This window comes from Drosophila erecta, unplaced genomic scaffold (assembly GCF_003286155.1).
Source record: "Drosophila erecta strain 14021-0224.00,06,07 unplaced genomic scaffold, DereRS2 tig00000021-arrow-pilon, whole genome shotgun sequence".
In the NCBI taxonomy this organism is placed as follows: domain Eukaryota; kingdom Metazoa; phylum Arthropoda; class Insecta; order Diptera; family Drosophilidae; genus Drosophila; species Drosophila erecta.
In genome coordinates this window covers 11,395,291-11,418,501 of record NW_020825198.1, presented here as the reverse complement: position 1 = coordinate 11,418,501, position 23,211 = coordinate 11,395,291, and the positions used below count along the sequence as shown (strand labels likewise).

At 41.1% G+C, this 23,211-nt stretch overlaps 2 protein-coding genes across 4 annotated transcripts in view; one reads left to right on the top strand and one right to left on the bottom strand.

The window, feature by feature from the left end:
* LOC6543855 overlaps positions 1 to 23,211 on the bottom strand; it is a 28,005-nt gene that overhangs the window by 2,692 nt on the left and 2,102 nt on the right. The window contains exons 1-11 of one of the 2 annotated variants that reach the window (XM_026977940.1): positions 11,178 to 11,212; positions 9,720 to 10,365; positions 3,044 to 3,119; positions 2,830 to 2,913; positions 2,674 to 2,735; positions 2,414 to 2,611; positions 2,273 to 2,338; positions 1,703 to 1,933; positions 1,281 to 1,503; positions 529 to 1,205; positions 325 to 476 (exon numbers count right to left, since the gene is read on the bottom strand). In XM_026977940.1, coding sequence (XP_026833741.1) covers positions 325 to 476; positions 529 to 1,205; positions 1,281 to 1,503; positions 1,703 to 1,933; positions 2,273 to 2,338; positions 2,414 to 2,611; positions 2,674 to 2,735; positions 2,830 to 2,913; positions 3,044 to 3,119; positions 9,720 to 9,764 — 1,814 coding nt within the window. In that variant the 5' untranslated portion in view covers positions 9,765 to 10,365; positions 11,178 to 11,212. Of the gene's footprint in view, positions 1 to 324; positions 477 to 528; positions 1,206 to 1,280; positions 1,504 to 1,702; positions 1,934 to 2,272; positions 2,339 to 2,413; positions 2,612 to 2,673; positions 2,736 to 2,829; positions 2,914 to 3,043; positions 3,120 to 9,719; positions 10,366 to 11,177; positions 11,213 to 23,211 lie in introns of those variants that run through there. The other variant, XM_001972320.3, reaches the window with a different exon arrangement.
* LOC6543854 lies at positions 10,372 to 11,669 on the top strand. Of its 2 annotated transcripts, XM_026977944.1 has the most exons (3): positions 10,372 to 10,520; positions 10,596 to 11,145; positions 11,200 to 11,669. In XM_026977944.1, exons 2-3 carry the CDS (start codon positions 10,611 to 10,613, stop codon positions 11,370 to 11,372), a joined length of 708 nt encoding a protein of 235 aa, XP_026833745.1. In that variant the 5' UTR covers positions 10,372 to 10,520; positions 10,596 to 10,610; the 3' UTR covers positions 11,373 to 11,669. The 2 variants fall into 2 exon arrangements, with proteins under 2 accessions (XP_026833745.1, XP_001972355.2); XM_001972319.3 differs by having other exon boundaries at positions 10,372 to 11,145.

The window sequence follows — 23,211 nt, the reverse complement described above, 5'->3', positions numbered from 1 at the left end:
AATAAATAAATTCAATCAAATAGGCACTCCAAATCAGGCATAAAATATAATGAAATAGCATGACAAGGACTTTAGTTAAGTGGACCATGTGGATAGGGATTAGTGACAGATAAAGGACAAATGCGGGTGTTCGGCTGCTTGGCTGGGAGAACGAGCATCGGATGAATTTAAAATATTTACAATTTTACTCTTGCTCTCCAAGCCACTGCATATGTATATTATATTGTTTATTTGATGATACTTTGATAGACGGACGTTTTAATCTTTCAAAATGGGAACCAGTCCGTCTTCCAGGGTATCACGCACAGTTCCATTAAAACCTACCGAATGGCCACTCTTTGTGTGGCTGGCTCCTCATCCGAATAGTCAACCTCCGGCTGTGGCGGCGGCTCGTTGGCGAATCCACTGTCATTGCTGCTGTGCAGCGAGGTCTTGGCAGCCACTCCGGATTTGCCCGATGGATGGTTCTTGGAACTCTGCCGATGAACGCAATTAGATAATGTTTAATCTAGCCGAAAATCTTCCTACCTGCACTCCATTTAGTAGCTTTTGCTTGCGTCTTTCCACCGCCGCAGTGACTCCTCCGTTGGAGGCACAGAAGCTTTGCGAGCTGTTCAGCATCCTGGATGACTGGCTCTGCGGTCCATTGGGCACCGGAGCGGGCAGAGTGGGTGGCGGACCCGGGCGAGGATTGGCTCCGGATCCGGGTCGGTACTTCTTCTGCTGCTTGATTGTGTCGCCGAACATTCGCGTGGGTGATGACTCCTCGGCGCTGTGGTTCCTTCGCCTGCGGTATGTGGCCTCATGGCTCTCCATCAGCTCCAGCTGCGCCTCGTAGTCCTGCTGCTGCTGATAGCTGCGCAGACCGCCTCCGCCAGAACCTGAACCGGAACCGCCTCCATTCCGCTCATAGCTCATCAGCATGTTTTCGTATCGCCGGCCACCGGAAGTGGCCGTCTCCGCCACTTCCGCATTGGTGTAGGCCACCGGGAACCAGCCAAAGTGCTGTGTCCGCAGATTCTCACCGAATTGCCAGCCCTTGGCCTTGCCGCCCACCAGAGCAATGCGGTCGCCCTCCTCGAAGGACAACTGGTTCTCCCCGGAGGGCATGTAGGCGTAGAGGGCCTTCACCAGCGGACGCTGATCACCGCGCTGATCGTCGCCCAGAGTGGCCAGCTGCTCCTCAATGATCTTGTGCTTGTTGGCTGTCCATGGAAGGAAACAATGGGTTAGATATGATTTGGCTGGTTAAATGTAGTTGAATTAAACTATATTCCCACCTGAGCTTTGTCCAGTGCCAACTAAAGCCAGATTGAAATCGGATTTTGCGCGTGGCAGCGAGTTCTGGGCGTAGTGCGATGGCCCAGTTCCGCCCAATCCGGAAATGTTCTCCCGTTCGTGCAGGGTGCGCATGTCACCATAGGGGGCATCGATGCTGCGCGACTTCTTCAGCTGAGCTCCGTGACCCTGGAGGTGGTCATCCTCGCCGTCCTTAATGCGCTCCTGCTCAAAGACATCGTGTAGGTATTATAAAATAATCAAATTTCAATCAAAAAGTTAAAATTTCATAAACTTAACAGGTACGCAGTGCAAGGGCTTATCTGTTTGTACGGAATCCAGAATAGCCGAATGGTTTGTTAACAGAGTGGTTAGCGCCCAATCGGAGTTGGGATGGGCGTGGATGGGCAATGGGATGACTCACCAGGCGTCGCATGTTGCCGCTGGTGTTGTTGTTCTGTCCGTTGCTGGTGCTGTATCCACTTTCATAGGCGGCCGGGGGAATGATCTCACGAGAAGCGGCAATCTCTTGCCAATTTTCCAAATTATTATCAATTACCGTCTTGCCGGTGGTGTGGTAGACCATCCAGTGCTTGGCGATCGAGCACTGGCGCTCCAAGACGAATCCGTACCGTCGTCGCTCCTGTGTCATGGCCTTTTTTGCCGAGAACGGAAGTGGGAAGAGAGTGGAAGAGTTATACACGGTAACAAATCGTACATCATTGCTAGAATCATTCGACTCTTTTGCAGTGGGTGTAAAATCAGCATGCCTAATGCAATTTTTGTTTTCTCTATCACCTTAAGTTGGAATCAAATGTTAGATATCCAGAACTATTTTGAAACAAAAATGTTGTCTTTAAGGAGATACTAGCTAGTATTCTGCAAAGGCCCTATTTTTATCAGTGTAATCGATCCGTCACTTCTTGACTTAAGTACAAAATTCTTTTCCGCGTATTGGGTGGATCAAGATTCGGCTGGCAGCCAATGAACTCACATTCTTGTAGCTCTGATCGCAGAACACATCCAGCTTTTTCTTCTGATCCTCGAGCAATTGGAGGCTCTGTGGGAAAGTCAAGTTTTTTGGTGGCTCTTCAGATCACTTGTACGTATATGGTAATCATATGTATCTACCCACCCTAAGCTCCTTTTCGGTGTTCTCGGGCGTGGCCTTTTTCTTGCGCTGCTTCTTCATCGTGGAGACGGCCTTCTGATAGCTCTCCATTCGCACCTTGTGCTGCTGCAGGAACTTCTTCTGCTCATGCTGCACCACCTTTGTGTCCTTCTCCAGATTTGTCTCCAATGGCACCAAAAGATCCACGTAAAAGGCTTTCAGCTGCAAGGAAATCGAGTTTTGAATAAGGCTTGATAAGGTAGAAGCAACTTTAAGATACTTACAATATTCATCTGCTGATCCTGTATCTCCTTGTTCACGTTCACAACGCTCATCAAAGCCGAACCTGTACGGAATATGGGATTGTGGAGATCAATTGTGGTTTTGGCACCTTCCCCCGCCATATCTTTTGAGGTTTGAGGTCTGATGTGGAGTCTTACCAATATCGCCCGTTCCGCTTTGCTGGGCGTTCATCGCAATCTTGGCCAATGCTTCATTGAATAGACGCGAGGCGGTTGCGGCACCTGTTGCATGAAATGGCACGGAATGCATTGCAAATTAGTTAACTGTACTGCACTTGCAGCAGTCGATTATGGTGTTACTTTACTATGGGGTATATATAGACCGCCATATACTCGTAGCTCTGGAACTCACCGTGCAACGCCTTGAGGTAACTTTTGCCCGCTGCGATCAGCTGCCTGGCACCCGGATTGAATCGATCGAGTATGTTCTGCAATTCGAAAGAGATCGATGCAGTCGTGTTAGCTTATCATATGATTAATTAAATGTAATTTAGTGGCCGGCATGCACCAACATTTCAATTTCATTAGGCATAAACATTTTTCCTTCCCCCCTTTAAGAGTTGGTTTAATGGTTTTCCCCGTGTTGCCACTGGCAGTAAAAGTCGGATTGTATAAGTTGATTTGAGACAATGTTGTGGTCAGGCAGCGACATCATTAGTTCCGTGTAGCCAGCTGAACATACTCGTAATGCTAATTGCTCGTTTAGTAATCTCTCATCTATGATTTACTAGCGGTTAATACAAAATGAAAGTTATCTGATGCATCGCCAAACATTGCTGGTAGATACAACTTTAAGTACTATCCGCTATCTGACTACAATATCTTGAAGTTTGATAGGCATTTTCTGTGAAACCTCTGTAGGCGTGCAAAAATAAAATTGCAACTTGGTGGCAGTTTTATAGCTGATAGTAAAATGTTTGCCTGATTTCATTGGCAGTAACACCTCTTGTGATTTATCATTCGCAAAACTCTCCAATAGCCAAGTCTATTTACATGAATCTAAATCTGTACCTGAGTCATATGTATTATCAATCAATTGATCTCGGCTGGGGCCTCGGAAAAGGCAAAACGATGGACAATTAATTAACAACTTTGCACATGAGTTCAGATTTGCATACAATTCGCGAGTGAGCTTTGGGATGAAGCTGCGTTACAACGACGGGATGACGTGAATGGATTGTCATGTGGAAGGGAAGTTGACATCACCGGCCTGTTGCCACCATAAAAGACCATAAATAATGACAAAGAAACACTTTGGTCCTGGGCTTGGCCAAAAGCAGACAATGCCAAACACTTAACACGCAAGCCCAAAGAAATACAAAACTCAGAAATTTGAATTCTCTTTGGGCACAAAGCGTTTGCATTGTTCGAAAGTCACTCGTTTTTAAATGTTCGTTAGGAACTATCCAATGCTATGGATAAGTATAATTGATTGTTGTTCTCGTGATAGTCAAGAAATATATTGAATTCACTTCCGCCCTCCATTGACTACCGAATTCCATGGCCCCCAAGTAATTAGCAAGAAAATGCCAAAAAACCAACATGTAAACAACGCATTCTGTGCGGAACAATTCGCTTCGCTTGTAGCATGTTTGTCATTTGTTTATTGCCAAATGTTTACGCCTCGACGTATTTACTTTTCCAAATTTATTGGCTACAAATGTGGCAGCAAGGCATGGGAACGAAACGAGCCAGCACTCGAGCTCAGATACTCAGATATTCAGATACTTAGCTGCAAGGTCGTCTGCTTTGAACGATTTAACTTGGTCGAGTGTTTGCTTTTTTGATCTACTAGCCGGCTGAATTAATTTAAGTCTATACTCGTTGATACAGATATCTGCTGCACGTATAGCAGCATTTCGCTGTGTCTTCTAATGTTTACCTTACCCAAGTGCACTTGACTTGGCTGACCTCCGCGTAGTTTGTTTAATTTTGTTACAGATACCTTAATAACACGTACAGATAGCCCAGCAATTTCGTGGATTCAAGTGCTTGGGGCTCAACGTTTATGGGTTTATCAATGTTAATTGTTTCGTTTTCCTATAATTTGTGGTGAGCACATTTGGTGGTTAGTGCAATCAATTTTTTCAGATTGATTTTTTTGATATTTATTTGGGATTTACCGTAGGGTTTCGTAAAATGATTATACCCTTGAAGGAAATTATGACAACTTTAAAAATCAGTGAGCAGAGCTAAGATTTATGGGCAAACTTGTATAGTAATAAAAAGAAGTCAATAACAACGAGCAGTTATTTTTTTTTTTTTGATTTTTAAGTATGCTTAACACCAATTAATGAATGGTGTTAAGGTTTTACATTTCTTTGAATATTTATCACAACTTTTGGAAGTCCCATTTCACTTGTTTCAAACCTTGTATAATCGCAAATAAATCACAAAAGTACAAATCAGGTTTCCTTTAAATGCGATACCTATCAGGCCGTGTAATTGGCCTAACTGCTTAACAAATTCGGCCCGTTCGATCCAGCAATTAACATTTCTCCTGGCTCACCCACTCTTGGCTTAAAGCTGACGCAATCGGTTATCACGCCCGCGAATCTGCGACCCACCGACAACACTTAACCCAAAATTAATTGAGGTAGTCGCCAGTTGCCCAGTGTACAGTACTCAGTGCTCTGTACTCAGTACTCAGCTCCGAGTGCTCAGTTGAAAACCCAGGCCCAAAACCAAGCGACTTGGTCTTTAATCGTCGCTTAACATAAATCGCCAGCGTTGAGCGCCACACATGTATAATTTTTTTAATTAAAACAGATACTAAATGCAGAGCATAACACGAAAGTCTGCCCAGTGCTCAACAACGCCAACGAGGCGGAATGTTGGGCGGTACACGGAGAGAAAACTAGCACGGCTCAAATAAGATATATTGTGAAAATCACATATACACGGAAATAGGCGACTAATTTGAATAACTATTTGATTTCAAGATATATATTGAAAACTATTTACAACGCAATATATACTGAATAACCAAATATTTAGTGAACACTTTTCTTCCAGTGTCGTATTAATGGCGCGGATCAGGGAAATGGGGGGATTCGTGGAGAGCCTCTTTCGGGTTAGGCCATAATTTAACGACGCCAGCAAGCGACACACCCACTTCAGAGCTTGCGAGAATGCAGCTGAATTTCCAGCCGAAACAACAACAGCAAGCCGCAATTATGCCAATTAGAAACCAACAAATGCAAAGAGCAACACGCAACAGGTTTGCCAGCAAGACAAGTTAACTGTTGACAAAACCTCAACGAAGGCGTCAAGGCGCAACCAGTCACGCCTTCTTCTTTCAGGGTGGTGGGGCACATATTGGGGAGTGGTAACCCCACCGTAGCTAATCCTGCCCCTATTGAAAGCCCTCCACTCCACCGACAGATGAACGCAAAGTGCGTGAAAAATGCTAAACGAACGTAATTCTCGCTTGCGTGACTTCTTCCCAGGCACTTGGAAAAACAGCTCAAATGAAAATGTAATTCCGTCTGAGCAAAGACTAGATGTCCTTGGCGATTACAGTGGATATATGGCAGCAGGACATGTCAAGTGGTAAGTGCTGAACAACCGAAAGTATTGGTGTTGACATAGGTTGGCTTTTAAAACTTTTCTAGTGGTTTTCCATATTCCTATGTCTAAAAACAATATTGGGCTAATGGAGATTAAACCCCTTATTTGAAGAGGTCTTTTAGCTTTCTGAAAAATGAAATTACTAAGATATAATACAACCATCTAAATAATTTAAATCTATTTTGCTAGGCGTTTTCAAAGAACCAAAACAATCCCTTCAGTTGAGCTGCATGAGAAATAGACCCAGTGGTCTTTGATAGGGCTTCTTTCCGACGAGTCGGACGTTAACCCAGTTCCATTTGCCATGGTCACATCCCACAGTTGGTCCCCCCGATCCCCTCCTGAATCCAGACCAGGTGACATCGTTCCAAGTGCTGGCGCCCCCTCTAATGCAACAGCAGCAGCCTTAGAAATGCCTCTTAAGCATGACACTCAGCTGCAGTGAATAGTTCCCAGTTCCCAGTTGGCCATTCTCCGGTCCGAAGTGCACACTTGCCACCTCTTTTCACAGCTCCAATCCAATCCCCATACCCCCAACTGTCTGCAGGCATTAGGTAGCTGCAATTTTAATTTGTTTCTGCATTTCTTGCCGGAGCTTCAGCTTCGGCACATCGGACACCTTCGTCCCACCATATGTACATGTGTGCACCATAGTGCGACTGGGTGCCAAACTCTTGAGGGGCTTCGCCTCCTTACCCGTTCGCCTGCCCCTTTTTTGTTTTTTGCCTCCCAGCAGGTTGGCTTTTGTGTGGTCAGCTGGATGTCATTCTGATCCGATCATCATGGCAACAGGCTCTTGCAGCGGCTTCAGTTTCGATTTATGTTGCGGGGAATGTGCCATAAATCTAAGCGAATGACAAACAGTCCGAAGGCATTCATCGCCACTGGCAAATTCGCTGGCAGCTGTTCGAATGAAATGCGTTTTGAACATCGACTTGACAGGCCCAACTTCACTTGAAAAAATAATGAGAGGATAACGAGTTGTCGTTTGAGGATTTACGAGGGGTTCTACGTGTGGGATAAAAAACATAAAATAGAAACTCATTTCTATTAGTCATGTTTTAATATGTTTGTACAAAAGTGTTTTGTTTGCTTAAAGAACAATTTACTTAAAAAAGAAAGTGAAAGCGGCTTTAGCAATCAATTCTGGAATACATTTCTCAGCCAACTTACTCGTTTGCCATTAAAGATTTATGGCTGAACGGAGCTCAAGATTTATTACGGGTGTCGGCAAAAAAATTGAACAAGTTTTAAAAGGTAACAATGAAGCTGGTGAATTATATAAGGACTTAAATACACGAGAGATCCTATTTATCATTTTGAACATAAAAGTGCATCGAAAACAACGATAAATTATAAACCAAGCCGAAACATATAATTTTCAGTTTTTTTAAGCTCTTTATTCCTTTATACAAAACATTTATGAGGTGAGTGAAATTCTTTAATTTAGTTATAGAATACACTGAAATAAAAGCACAGTTCAGTTCCTGCTCCATTTGCATACCCGCATGTGAGAATCCCCTTAAATCGATTAAATGTGCCAATTTTAGAAAGGCCAAAAAACGACTTTATACAACGATAAGCATAAAAGGTGTGCTAATCAGTCTAGAATAGCAAGCCGAAAACCGAATGGTATCGAATTAATTAAGACCCGTTCAAGAACTTGCACAGACCAAACCAGAAGTTAATTCACAGACCGAAAGGCAGGCGATCTATTAAGAATAACGTTGCAAAATATATGCACTAAAACAGTAAAAAATGTGAAAATCAAATGTTGATATATATTAATAAATCGATTGAAAGACCAGTTCAGCCAGCGCAGTCAAGACAATTGCGCATAAATAACCGGGAATCAAGTCATAATATGGTGTGTATGTGTTGAGGAAGTGACTTTAGATGATTGATGCGCGGCCATTGGGATTCCGATTCCGATTTTTTTCCTGCCATTGACAGAGCAAGTTCGTTTCCTGAGTCTTTCGTTTGCACTCTGTTTTGTCAAGTGGCTGCAAGCCCACTAATTAAAAGCAGGCAGCGGCACCTATTTACTCGATTCACATTACATGGCTGCGACGCTGTCACAAATAGACAATAACAGTGCAAAAAAATAAAAAACAAGGCTGGGGAAAAATGCAAATGGTGGTCGAGAAAATTCAGCCATGTGCAACAAGCCAAGGAAACGGGCCAAAAACAAAATTTCCGCAATTTCAAGCGGCAAAAACCACAGAAAACAGCAACAGCTAGTTTGCTAGAAAGAAAACAAAACACAAAAAAAACTAAAAGTTACATAATGAAATAGATGCGCGAAATGTGCAATACACCTCAACTTCGGGCAGATGCAACCGATGCAAAAACCAAAACAAAAAAAAATGCAAGCAAAAAAGAAGCCAAAACTTGCCAAACTCTCGAGGCGGAGTCATCGCGTCTGTCGTCGACTTGGGAGGATTTTCCGTGGATTTCAGTTGATTCGCAAACAAACAAATCAAACCCCAAATTGAACCCGTTTGCTCGGTTGGATATGCGGGCTTATATATGGCCAAAAATGTATGCCGAAAGGCACTACACAGCCACCGTATGTCGTGACCAAATTTGGCTACGAATTTACAGCAGCCCAAACGACAAGTAAAACTTCACTTTCAAATGCTGCTTGCCATTTTTATCTTCAAATATTTGTGGTTGTTCGTTTCTGGTTATGATTTAGGCACCCTTTACGAGTGGTAGTTAAAGCTTAAGCTCAAATTCGTAACCATGAGTATACCAATAAAGTCTCAAATCCTAGCACTTTACCGGTTTTTACGCCAAGTAAAAATCTTGATATCTTTCTAGTAGATATTTAAGTGTATAATCGTTGTATATATTCGTAACATTTCAAGGGTATCCAAGAAATACTTTCAAGTCACGGCTTTTTGTTTTCATTTTGTAGATTAATTTTGGGTTGCTTTCATTTGCTGCCGCTTATGGCGATCGCGTGTGGCGATAAATTTAGTTTACAAAAAGCAAACGTTTAAAGTTATAAATTGTTTTCCAAAACATAAACATCGTTATGAGTGTAACACTGAATTAGCCTCAAGTGGCTAATAGAAATGGCCTTCATGGAGTAGTTGCCTTAGTACTAAGGTGCCAGTCGGATTACATAAGTTTGTATGTGACCCCCAAATGCATTAATAGACGATGTGTAGGTAATTAAAGAATCTTGTGAGGTAATGATCTTCAAACACTAGAGATTTTCCATTTTGCACAGCAAAGTCAAAGCCATAATTAAATATGACAAAATATTGGAAAATACTTGTAACTCTTATTTGACGGTCTTTTTGTATTCCTTTTATTTTAAAAAATTAACAAAAATTTGTAACATATCTGTACGCACAGCAGCGGTCATTTTCCTTGGCAATTAACAACTCACAGAGTGCTTAATTAATAAAACAAATAACAAATGCTGTAATGATGATTGGAAAACTTACCCGGTACACGCCATCCACGAGTTTTGTAACTTCCTCGGCCTCCATTGTTGCCTCTCTGATTTGCCGGGCCCTCCTGTCGATGGATGTGAAGTGGATTCAAGTAGCCGAAAACCCCGGGCTACTGATCGATTGTGATGAATTGAGCGCCCGAAAGCCAAAATCACCACACCAGAAATCGAATCACGAAAATCACTTGCAGCCGAAAAAATTCACTTTCAACTGCAGCCGCCGATGGGTTGAGATTCAGATTCGGTTTCAGGCAATGTTGCGGACTGCACTCGATTTTCACTTTCTAAAGTGGCACACACGGGGAGACACCGAAAATGTGTTGCAAAGACCGTTGAACCGGGCCGAAAGACTCGAATTTGGAGTAAACTTGTAACTTTGACTTTCGTTGCAGAATCTTGGAAATCTCGTTTCTGTCGTGACTTTCTTTTTGGCGGGCAGACGAAACACCAACCGCACCACGTAACGCGATCCAACCAAATGAAATGCCAGCCAAATGTGTTTCAGGTTTGTTTGTTTCTGTTTTCAGTTTTCGGTTTCTCGACGGGTTTCTTGGGTGCCTTCGGGTCGAGTTTGTTGTTTACCCAGTGACTTATCAGCAACTTATAACTTCGGCACGTGAACAAAGATGTTCGTGGATCTGCAAAGGAGAGAATCGGAAGTTTAGTCAGTCAGCTGGCATAAAATGGGCTAAGTTGGGTCACGTTAAAATGCTTGGCAACCGGCAATGTTAAATCGATAGCTCGCCAAGCATTTCACGAAGGATAAACGATTTTCGCTTCACCAGAAAAACAAGTACATACACATATATATTTAAAAAATTCTATTTCAATTTTTGTTAATTAAACATTAATTTACGAAACCCAAAAGCTGTAATACGCAAAGATGAGCAAACTGGACGACCTGCTGTCCAAAAAGAAGACGGTGGTGCCCGTTTTGGACCTCAGCCGCAGCAATATCCAGACAGTCGAGGAGTTCAAGAGGCTGCTGGAGAAGGTGCCCGACTACAAGATGCGACCGGTGAAGGTGCGCGCCGAGGAGATAAAGATCCGGGAGAAGGACTACGCCTTCAAGATGCCCAAGAAGGAGATGCGAAAGCTGCTGAGGGCCAACGGAGAACGCGAGGCGATGTACACCTATGCGGATCCGGTGCCCAGTGAAATGAAGGATGTGGTGCTGATGGAACTGTGTGCGGTGCCCATCGATTGGAAGATGCTGACCACGTTAAGGCCCAAAAACAAACAGGAGGAGGAGTACTTCAGCCGTATGGTCGAGATGGGAAAGTTGGAGCTAAAAACCGAGGCTCGCGATCGCCGGGAGTTTGCCCTAAATAATTGTGTCAAGAAAATCAAGAATAAATCGGGAATTGTGGAAACTCGACTGATGACCTGCGAGTCCTGCGGCGAGGAAATGTGCTGCGGTAATATAGGTATTACATAGCTATACACCTACCTAATCAAAATCTCTCAATCAGGCAAGACTTGCGGCGACTTCAATTACGATCTGTACATTCGGGTTGAGGCCAGGGTAGTTAAGCCCAAACCGGCTGCTTTGTCCTCCAACAAGGCCAAATTAAATGGCCGTAAAAAGTCTTCGGTGGGCGGAGCCAAAATCAAGGTCAAGAAGTCCTCAAATAAACCGAGCTAAAATAACTGATTGAACACCAAATATTTACAAACTTTCCAAAAATGGACTTAGCTTTCTTACTCCTAATTATTTGCTACTATATTGTTAATGAATATAACACGTTTTCTCAATGTGCAGCACATTCCACATATTTGTTGGTCTCAAAAGTTAGTGGAACTTGTATTTGCTTACTTTTTAAGCCATGTGTAGCATTTGATAGTTTTGCTAATTAAATAAAAATTTATAACTTTATAAAGCTAAGGTGTTAAATGAATACCGTCTATACATAATTACATGCAAAAATACATCAAATATACTATAAACACCTTTATAACTTGGTTATTTATTCGTATGGTTTTGTATATTTTTGCATCAATAACAACAATAACAACATACCATTTCAACACTCTTCATGCGAAATAATTAAAACTATTTTAACTTTACTTATTATGTGTTTTTATCTCAAGCAATCCACTTAACATCAACACTGTCAGCGAACAACATAAAAAATGTTGTAAACTACTGAAACAATGATCACAGCTCAAATGCAAAATAGTAGAAATTTTTGAAGACTTTTTTTTCATTCGACAGGCGGCACTTGAGCGTTTTTGCCGGTCAGCGGCACAAAATGAAATGGCTAAAATATTTAAATTGACACAGCACAACACAACCAAATGGCCATTAAGGCCAAGTCAACGAGGTAACAGGGGTTCTGTGCTCGGTGGTCTGGAGAGTCTTGACTATCGGTCCCCAGGGAGTACACTGAGGCAAATATCGAATCTTCATATATTACATAATATAACAAATGTTGTATTTATTCAAAGCATATCGATTTTTCATAGAAAAGCCATAGATTTTTTAAAATATTATCAAAAATTTGCACCAAATTAAACCACACTTTGTTTCTTTAAGTGATGGATAGACAAAACGGCGCCGGAGGCCACTTGGATGCGTTGGCGACATCGCTCCAGTGGCAAGCAGCCACTTACAGCCCACGAATCGCTGCAACGCGTCTTGTGCAACAATTTGTGCAAGTCTCTGCTCTCGGCCAGAATTCAATAGCCGTGTCTCAGAGCCCGTCTCCGATTCTCCAATTCTCCCCGATCATCGAATTATTCTCAGTCTGGCGCTGGTGCTGCACAGCTTTTGATTACTAATGAGCCGAGCTGGCTTTTCAGCTCCGGCAGCTCAACGATCGCAGCTCTGATTTATGCGGTTTATTTATGGAAATATCTATTCGCGTAGAAATTGAAAATTTACTTTGAATATCAAATTTATTGCCTGCCGGCGCAGCCGGAGGCCGAGGCGAAGTTTTGGTCGGAATCTTAATTTGATTTTGATTTTCTTACAACAAAGCTTGTGCGGCTAATTGGAGTATGTTGATCTGGATTGCTATTCACTACATTTTATGTTCATTGTTACAATACAAATGTATTGCAAATAAAATAATTATTACGTGAATCATAAAATTTACAAAGTAATATACTTGTTAGTATATTTGTGTTATCACAGACTTAAAGAGCTAAAAACCATACATTTTTTAAAGCCTCTGGACTTTTTCCTTGATTTCCTAGTTATTTTCATCTGAAGTGTATCTTGATTACAACTTCCGATATGTAATTATTGTCATTTCGGGCCAAATCTCCCTTCCTCATCTTATTTTCAACTCCATCATTGTTTCTATTCATAGAGGCACTTGTATCTTCAACTCGCTTCGTATATCAGCGCAGATTGTTGACTTTTACCAACTTAATTGTGGAATCAAGAGTGTGACACACCATTCAAGCCGAATTCTGTCATTGTGCGCTACCATCGAACTGGCGCAGAAGGGGCAGCATCAATATGTCAGCACTCCGCCGCGGGTGACTTTCGTATCTTGGGGTCTTTCACCTGGCCAAAAGACGTGTCAAGACGATTACGTAGGCACACGCGTCTTTAACTCCGATCTGTTGAACCGATCGGAAGATTTCCAACATAAACACGGCCGAATGAAAATGAAAACATGGCCCAAAACGCATTTAAATCTTACGAAATGCTCGATGTCGCATCTCCACATTTATGCAGATGCAAGATAAACACATTCCAGATAAGCTAACAAAGTGAGAGTAACGAAAAGAAAGTTAGCTTTGTTTTTCAATTTCGTTAGGCTTTCGTCTACGTGATGTCTGGCAGGGCCACGCCCTTCGGCCTTGATTAGAATTCTGTGCTGCCCGCATACGAAAGACTTAGGCAACGAACTTCGCAGCTGCATTCTTTTCATGCAAGGTTAGCATCGTCACTGTGGTCAGCAGTGGAACCCGATATCACAGTACTGTGGACGACGGCTTAATTATGCATCTGCCATGAAAATATATGCAAAAACAGCGCTTGTCTATTAAGAACAAGGCCAGAAATGCCAGCCAACTTACTTAGCCCGAGACAAACAAAAATAACATTGCTCAGCTATTACCCCACTGTATGATTATTGGTTTATAATTGCTGCCTTAACTTTGACTTTATTGTGAGGTTGGAAACTCACTAACTTCGATTTACAATGGTTTTGCATTACTCCATGTTTGATTTCAACGAACTAGTAAGATGTAACTTTTTCAATTCTGTGGGCAGTACTCACTTCGAAACCAAGTGTATCCCCTTTTCCTACGATCTTAAGTCACTTGGAAAAACTTTCGCCGAATCGAAGAGCTGATGAGCAGTCAACGACCATTTCCATTTTCCTGACAGTCGCAATACATGCGAATAATCGGGTAAACAACTTAAAGCAGCATGTCCAACATCAGTTAAGCCGGAGAAGAAAAGAAGATTGGTTCGCGAACCCAAACGCTATTATCAAATGCTCATCATTAACATTTGCTGCCTGCTGCGGCTGAAATCTCGACGTGACGATCAAATTGCAGCACATGTGAATATACACGTGTGCTGAACACATGGGCAGAGGTGTACCGAAGATGTTGTTGCCGGTGCTGTTGTGAAAATGAAATTAAACTAAAGACTCAAGACTGAGGACTGAAGACTGAAGACCGGAGACTGAAGACTGGAGACTGAATACAGAAGACAATGCACTAGGCGAAGGGGCCCTCGAGATGCACACTCGTATCTGCGCGCTAAATTGCCGGCAGATACGTTTGCAAGTAAGTCTTAGATACAGCACACAATAACATTGTTCAGCCATACCATAACATACCATACCACATCATACCATAGGGAACCTCATTGGTGTTCCCCCCTCCATCTCACCCAGTCCACTTGCCATGCAAATTGAGAGACAAGGCCTGTTCGTTCAGTCAAATTGGCAGTGAAAGTAAAAGTTTAAGTTATTTTTCACTCTCTGGGCTGTCGAAGCAAGACCAAAAATGAACCAAATCCGAGCCGTGGCCAAGCGATTCAAGCGCACAGGAGAAGCCGACGACTGGCAAACATCTCGACTGGCACTTGCCTGCCATAAAGAGATGTGGTCCATGTTTCACCTCGCCCTCAAAAGAGCCAACCCAATGCCCGTGCCGCTTCACCTTAACCTGACCAGCTCCAGCTGGCTTGAACCCACCCAAAATCATTCGCTTTTCCAATTAACTTTTAAGCACTACATAACTTAACAAATGCTGCTTAATGAAGAAAGCCCAGCTTGTAGTCAAATTAATATAATTATAAATTAACTTTAAGTAATAATGCTTTGAGTCAAATGTGTTCACGCAATAGTAATGATTCTCCTAATAGAGCTTCCGGAAAAGGTTTTTTGTTATAAATGGATTGCGAATTCGACATTACTTTTAATGCCTAAAAAAACCTTGTGGTATTTGACTTTAGAAGATCCTCATTTAGCGCGTATTATTTCTTTTCCCTCTCGCTTTGCTGTTCCATTAACCCACTGAGCTCCGCTTCTCTGCAAGATTCCCCCGCGTGGAGGCTGATCAGTGGACACACCCTACTTGGAGCTGCACCACCCATCCCCCACATAAATACACATGGTCGTGACTTCATTTAGCCGTACTGCTCACGTACTGGCATCTCCTGTTTATTGCCATTGCTGGCGGGGAAAAAAGAAGCTCTCCCCATCATAAATTAGGTGCAGATGGAATCTCAAAGTGCCGACTCTAGTTTGTCTTCGGTTTTTCTCTGGGAGCGTTAATGGCAATGTTTATATCTCTGAACAGGAACTGCCTGTACGATCTACTCCCACATCAGATTGAATGAAGGAAAATTCCAAAGAAAATTGTATGTATGAATTGTATGAACAGCGGGTTTTCAGCGAAAGAGACTCATAAAATAAATTTTATAGACCTGTAGACTATAATTCCAGTTCTCTAAGACTTAGTGGATACATTTTTCCAAATCTATGTTCAATTGAATTTTAAAAGGAAAGGTTACCCACAAACGGAACTAAGCCGAGTTAAGTACTTCCTCGTGCTCCAAACGAATGCACCCAACATTTGATTGATTCCTAAGCACTTGTCATGGGATTTCTTGAGAAGCGGATCGGTAGCCGAAACCAAAACTCATTTGTCCGCCCACTCAGCCATCATCGAAATAGAGATACTCGGAGTGGAGTCCTAAGACCTGAGAGCTGCAGACATGGAGTGCCGATGTGAAACAAATCGCCAAACGACTGGAGACTCCGTCACCTGCAAGGAATGCGACCTTGAGCTGTCGTCGTCGGCAATATGGGGCTGCTTGTTCAGATGTCGTGACTGCCCAGGCCCAGACCCAGGTAATACACGTACCCGTACCCAATACGACCATAAATACAAGGTATATATAGTTGAGAAGCGGTTGCGGGGGGATCAGAACCCACTTGAGATGAGAAGACAAGACGCAGAAATAGCCCAAGTATCTCATACAATAAAACACGTTTGACGTACGATTCGATGGCGAAGATGAAGATTGAATATCTGTCAGATACAAATACATAGATGGCAAGCCACAATCAAAAGCCTCTAAGAAGACGGCGCTCACTTTTATTTTCAACAGTGCAACTCTACTAACCGCACTAACCGCAACAACGCCACAACAAGCCCAAATAACAGAGATCAGTTGACTGAGAACAAAAGCAATAGCAGTCAAGATTGGTTGCTATATAAAAGGAATCCGTCAGTACCATAGCATGGCTTAAATGTATATATTCCATTATAAGTTCCAAAGCTAACCAAGCCCCGTGAATTTGTTACGCCAAAAACGATTCGCTCATTACTTGAATAAATATACACAAATTGCAGCTTTTTGGTGGAATTATTCTCGAGTATATTAAAATAATCCCAAGTAATCCCAAATAAATATTTGTCCAAATATACGACAACAAAAACGGCGCATAATGAATCCGCTGAATAAACACAGATTTGTATTTTTGAAATATTTATTTGCTTAAAGTGATTTATTTGCTTTACCAAACAGATAAAGTCCGTGTGATTCAAGGTTGCAATTAAAAAGATGTGGCATTTGCATAATACATTTTATAAAATGAAAAATAAAAGATCTGACTGCCCTTTCACCTGAAACTTTCCCACTGCGGACAGTTGATACTTTTCTAAAATCTACGTTACTAAAGTTAATCGACTTCAGAAAGGTGGCACAGTTATAAACCCCGCACCATGAAATCGTATTAAAATCCAAGTCAATGAACCTAAACGACCGCTCCGCGTTTATTTATGCAGTCGGAGGCCCAATTAGTTTTGAGAATGTCTAAAGAAAAAACCGAGAAGCCACTGAAATATTCGATTTGCCATTCGAGGCAACTGATTAAAGCAAATATTTTTTATTGCAATTTGAAATATCTGAGTAAGTCTGCGGCGCATTCTCGAAGATTTGACACAGTTTTGATTAGAAAAAACCAGTTTTAAATCTGTGCTAGAATTGATTTTTATTTTTGCTCGGTTGCTTTTGTTTGTGCTTGCATTCCAACGATTGTGAATAAATAACCTGTTACAGAACCTATAATTTTGGGTAAAATTACATTATGCAAATTGAAATTTGCATTTGCTATTCACAGAATTTCTCCTTTCTTGCCGACTGCCAATCTGTCATTTTCATTATTGAAAACTTTTGGGAGGTTCGGATTTCTATTCAGTTTATTCTCTGTATTGGAGTTCAACGGTTCATGCATGAGTTCAAGAGATTTGCATAAATTACGAACTGAATTCGCCATTTAATTTTGTAAGAGATTCCCTCTTATTGCGAAATCCGGTGTCTTTAAAGATTATCGCATAAAGAAAGCGCTTAAAGTTCTAATAACACTAGAAAGATTACCATTTTAACACAAATTTCGTGTTTAATATTTTCATCTTTCTAATGCCCATCCTTAGCAATTCTAAAATTTGTAGGTTTATGTACCAAATGAACAAAACATTAAATCAAAACTATAAACCCAATTATGGTCGACCAGTTTTATTATAAACATTTGCGGCTTGAATTAGTCGTAAAACAAAAGACTCAGGCAACAAACCTGAAGCGTAATTAAAGCTACGTGCTGCGTTTCATTAAACATTTCTGTTGATCCACTAACAGAACGAGAAAAGTGAAACAGAAGTAAACAAATGGCGCTTTCAAGTTTTGGTTTTCGGGGATCGGCAGTCGTAAACATCACTCAATAAACCGACGGAAATGACTTGCTCTCCAAAACTAAGAAGGCGGTAAAACAAAAAACAAAAAACGTTGGACAGAATGAAATTTCATAATTAGCCATATAGTGAAACCCCGCTACGTGAGCTAGGCACATCACATTATCCCAAGCCGAGAAGAAGAAGATGTGTACTTGTTGCGGGGCATTCGTGCGTTTAATTAGCCATTTTCACACATTTCACTTTCAACAAGCTGCCAAATTGTGAAAAGCCAAGATGCTGGACAGTTTCCTCTCTTCTTTTTTTAAGTTGGCTTGGCTCAATGAAACGCAAAAAAGCCATTAGCCGGTCAAGTGCAGAAAAAGCGTAGGTTGGGTTGACAAGACCGCTCGTTGTATCTTTGTAGCTATATATACATATATATATCTTTGTATCTGGTCATCAGTCGCTTCCTCTGTATTTTTTGTGTGCCCACGGCGGTGAATCGCTTTCAAGTGGCCAATTTCTATTTTTTGGGTATTTTTTTCCTACGTTAATTGAAATTTCCCATTGCATTGAACTTGAAAGCTCGCAGACATTTGGCATAAATCTCAATCCGTCTGCAATGGCCAAAAATTCAATTTCCATTAAGCAAATAGTCACATTGATTGGCAGTCGCGATGGCCCGAAGACTTGGCCATTTTTTGGCTTTCCTTTTCACATTTGCTGGCCGAACTTTGATTTCTACCTGCGTAATTAGCATTTTTGATTCGTTTGCTTGTTGTCGATGCTCATTTGCATTAAAATCCCAACCCACATATGTACATACTTGAGCCTCGATTAAAAATAGAAATTGCGCCGAGAAATCGCGAGCTTAGCTCATCCAAGACCAAAAAAGTGATTTACAGACCTAGAATAGAACAGAAAAAATAACATTATTAATGACCAATTTAAAGTTAACGAGGAATAAATCAAAATATATATGTATAAAAAACAATTGTTTAGTTTTGTATACATTATTTTTGGAGTTTCAAATCTACATTTTTTATATTTTCCCACGAGCAACTTGAGAAAGTATTTCAGCTCATCTTTTCTTTCATCTGAAAGTCCGAGATAATAACTCTTTAAAAGCATAAACTATTCTTAAACAAAAGCATTATTTGGCAAGCGCATGAGCCCGAAAAAGTTAAACAGCCTCCTCTTTCTCTTTCACATTGGCCAAAACGATGCGATTTATTTGGCATGAGATTGTGAGGAGTATGCAAAATGAAAACCCCATAAAGCCAACGAACGGAGATCGTCCAAACTTCATCAGTCGAAAGTCTACGGCAATTGCAGATTATCCACGCAAATGGACTGTAATAAGTATTAGCAGTTTCACAGAGCCATCCATGCTGCCAATATAGACGCTCTTATTAGCCACTTAATAAAACCGAAAGGCAATTAAGTTCAAATAGCTGACTTAGCCTGATGCATGGTATTGACGTAAACTGCAGACAAAATGAAATAAGTGCCACACTAATCAGGTAATAATAGTGTGGTGGAGTAAGCATATTTATACCCGTTACTCGTAGAGTAAAAGGGTATACTAGATTCGTTGAGAAGTATGTAAAAATTAAAATTTTAAAATATATTGAAGTTGGGTACAATTTATTACAAAAAGTCACGTTCTTCTTCAAATTCTTTCACTTCAAATTCAAACAAGTTATTTTCGGCAATACAGAGCATAAGAAATTTGAAGCGCTGTAATTTGTCTGCTGAAGAAACCCATTTAGTTCGTTGGAGACTTTGTTTTTGAAACTGTATCAACCATTTATGTTGTTTGCAATTTTTTAAAAACATAACAAAGTTGCTTTGTAAACCATTTAATCTTCCCAATTTGGATCTGCATGTCTGCAGCTACAACTTGGCTATCAATAACATTTCAGTTAATTTCATTTCACCGTTTTCGAGGCTTGTTTGCTCGCTTTTTTGTGCCTCTCTGCTGCTTTGGTCATTAAGAAATTGTTACAAATTACCTGTGGCGTGTGTGCAAAAGCTGCTGGCTGCCGTTTGCAACATTTGCCTTAATGCGATTTGCATTGAAAATGGGCACAAAAGTCGATTTGCTGGGCTGGGCAAGGTAAAACTGAAAACTGTACAGAAAACCGAATTGAAACAGAGACTTAGACGGAGTGAGCTGTACAACGATTGAAATTTAGCTTATTCGCCGGCTATTCACCTGCATTTTGGCCCAAATAAATCGTGGCTTTTTACTTTTTGCAGCAAAGCCTTTTAGGTGTGAACTTTTTTACTTAGCCACACTTTGCACACTTTTCTGGCCCGCTCAATTTGAATTTGTTCGCTTTGAGGTCATTGGATCAAGCCGAAAACTTGTTCCACTTGCCTTTTCAACGGAGAGCAAATCGAAAAAAATATAAAAGATAGTATTGAAATTGGGTCGATATGCGTGTTATTATTTCGCGTGTCGAAAAAAGTGGGTGGGGAGTAAATTGCATTCGAGATTCGATGAGGAAACCAATGGAATTGCACTTCCATAATCAAATTGTGGCCAACCGGGCGTATGCGCAATGTCCAATTGTCCCAGGCGTTTCGGCATTTTTTAATGAATGTTTCGGCCGCATTCAATTGATTTTCTATGAAATAAATCGTTGCAATAGAAATTCACAGGAAAAATACTTAGACACGCCCACGAAATGATTGGCAAAACCGTCGAGCAATTATGTTTATTGGCTGCTGGCGTTTATTGCCGCATTCTTTACTCTCTGAACCACGAATATATATAGCTAAGGTTTTCAGTCTCACAATCGAAATGGTTAATGGTTAAACTTGTTCTGCGCAGGCAAAGAGCGGGCAGCACTGTAGTAACCGAAAATGAGGTAATAAATAAATATAGCAAATTTGGAGTAAATTGCTGCAATCTATACTTTTTTGGAGATAAAACTATTTAACTTAAATAGGTAAATGTGAAAAAATGGTGCTATTTTATTCCCTATTTCGATGTTAACATTCTTAATATTATAAAATTTAATAAACATGAATAAAGTTATGTAAACTAAAATCTTAAACATATACTCCTTGTGAGCAACATTACTTTATGTTGGCCAAAATTATTTTCATAAGTGACAAGTGACTTTTTTCATAGACTTCACAAAAACCCATTAATAACCCCTGACATTTTACTCAACTTCTTCAATGTCATCAGGTTTGGCCGGCAAATGAAAAATTTCAATACCAAATCAGTACATTTTTCCCTGCGATCCATTGCCAGTCAGCCAAGTTGAATGAAACGCGATTCCCTGCTGGAATTTTCAATTTCAATTGGAACCGAACCAAAACAACTTTCAATGCAAATGCAAGTGCAGCATTAGAGGCAAAGCTGCAACTACTTGCAACAACGTGGTTGAGGGCGGGAAATGGAATGGAAAAGGCGGCTAGTCAAGTGGTGACATATCGCTTGGTTTACCCGACTGCCTGACGGAATGGAAAAATGCGGTTAATGTGGCTAATGGCAATTGCCTTTGGAGTCTTAGGGTTCAGCTCATGCACTTGTACAATTTCCTAATTAAGTCAAATGCACTGGCATGTTTTGTTATTGTTCGAATCGCATTGTCTACTTGCATGAGAGTGAGTTTATTTATATGGATAAACTTTGGCTCTGTGTGTTTGAGCGCGAGTTAGAGTTGCGACCTTTAGCTTAAGTCAAAGGAGAAGATAGTAACAAATAGTTCGTAAAGTAGGTATATGCATATGTACATTCAATTTGAATTGCTAATGACTTCTTAAAAGGAATAAACTTTCCTTCTGGGCAAATTTCTTAACTTTCTTCGCTGTCAATTGAAGAGTTTGCAACTAATTGTCAGGTTAAGTGACATTAACGCATTTGGGTGCCAATTTTCTTGCACAGTATTCAAAATCAGTTGACATTAACTAGAGTTTGGTTTTGTAGGTGTACCTTTCTAAGAAAACTCGCTACTGAAACAACAAAATATTAATTATGTGCTATTTTTGAGATAAGATCTTCGTATTAAACAACCAACATGAATTAAATGCACCACCGTTTAGTAAATACTAATAAAAGCGGCATAATATTTCCCCCAATACCAAAATGTGGTCCCAAATCCGCACAGTTCAATTGCATAAGAGTGCATTTGTGATTTGCATGCATTTCCCCATTGCGTTTTCCCCTGGAGGAAGTGATCGCTTAATAGATTTTACTTTTTGACACTTAACGCAATGTGAAAATTAATTTGCGATTCTCGGCCGGCGAACACGAAGGCAAATGCAAAAAAATCCCGCCCGACTGTGACTGCGGTGGAATATGATTCGAGTGGAGTGTTTGTGGAAAATGTTTGCCAGTTCAAGGAAAACTAAAAACTACGAAATTCCCCCATGCCGATACCGAGTGGTTAGAGCCATAACCATTACCATTCCCACTACCAATGCGTTCCAGCCAACCACTCCGGCCAATGTGGCAGTTTGTTTTGGTCCGAGGCTGGCCAAAGTTGACGGACTCGTTTGCAGCGCCTACAGCAGCGAATGAGGAGCCGAGGGGGGAGGCGCTTTAACAATTTGGTTAAAGTTTAATAAACTTTATGAAATGTTGTCTTGAGTGGGAAATGCAGTTGGTCTGCGCGGAGTCGACGGACTTCAATGACAATGCGGCAAAGGGGGCGGCGGAGGGGCGGCGTCTGGCTGTCAAGTGAGTTTTCGGTTTTCGGTTTTCGGGGCGATAATGTCCCTGGCAAGCCGACAAAACGGAAGAAAAACAAGAAAACAGAAAATCTTAAGAAAACCATGGGACATCAGGAAACAGCATTAGAAAGTAGCCATTATTCGGGCGCCGTATTCACCTATGCAGTTTTTTTGGAACAGCATTCGTCTGCGATTTTGGTGGCTTCTTCGGCTGATTGCGCAAGCGGAAAATGTGCACTTAGTTTTCCCTTTTCGGGTGACAAGTTTATTGATTTCTTTATGCTTATGCAGGTGACTTGATTACGCAATGCAATGTCCATAAATCAAAAATGAAAAACATTTCATAGCATTATCTTACGTATTCTCTGTGTCAGTTAAAAACAGATAAAATGTTAAACTTTGGAATTTACTTGATTCATATCCATATCACATAGGAAATGGCTGATTACAAATTCATGGTGCTCTGGATTCTTGACTGACATTAATTTAAATATACCAATACAAATTCAAACCATGAATATAAAAATAAAACTTTTGACATACAGAAGTAACCAAACTCCATTTTACGATCGATATAAATGGTTTTCTTAATTAAAGTGGTTGCACACCTCAAGTGGCCGCCTGAAAGTGGGTAAGTATGA

Bases quoted from the DNA above. Each gene is read 5' to 3' on its own strand.
- LOC6543854 (XM_026977944.1), top strand. From the start codon at position 10,611: ATGAGCAAACTGGACGACCTGCTGTCCAAAAAGAAGACGGTGGTGCCC. The intron at 11,146-11,199 runs GTAATATAGGTA...TCTCTCAATCAG, and splicing joins CGGCGAGGAAATGTGCTGCG to GCAAGACTTGCGGCGACTTC.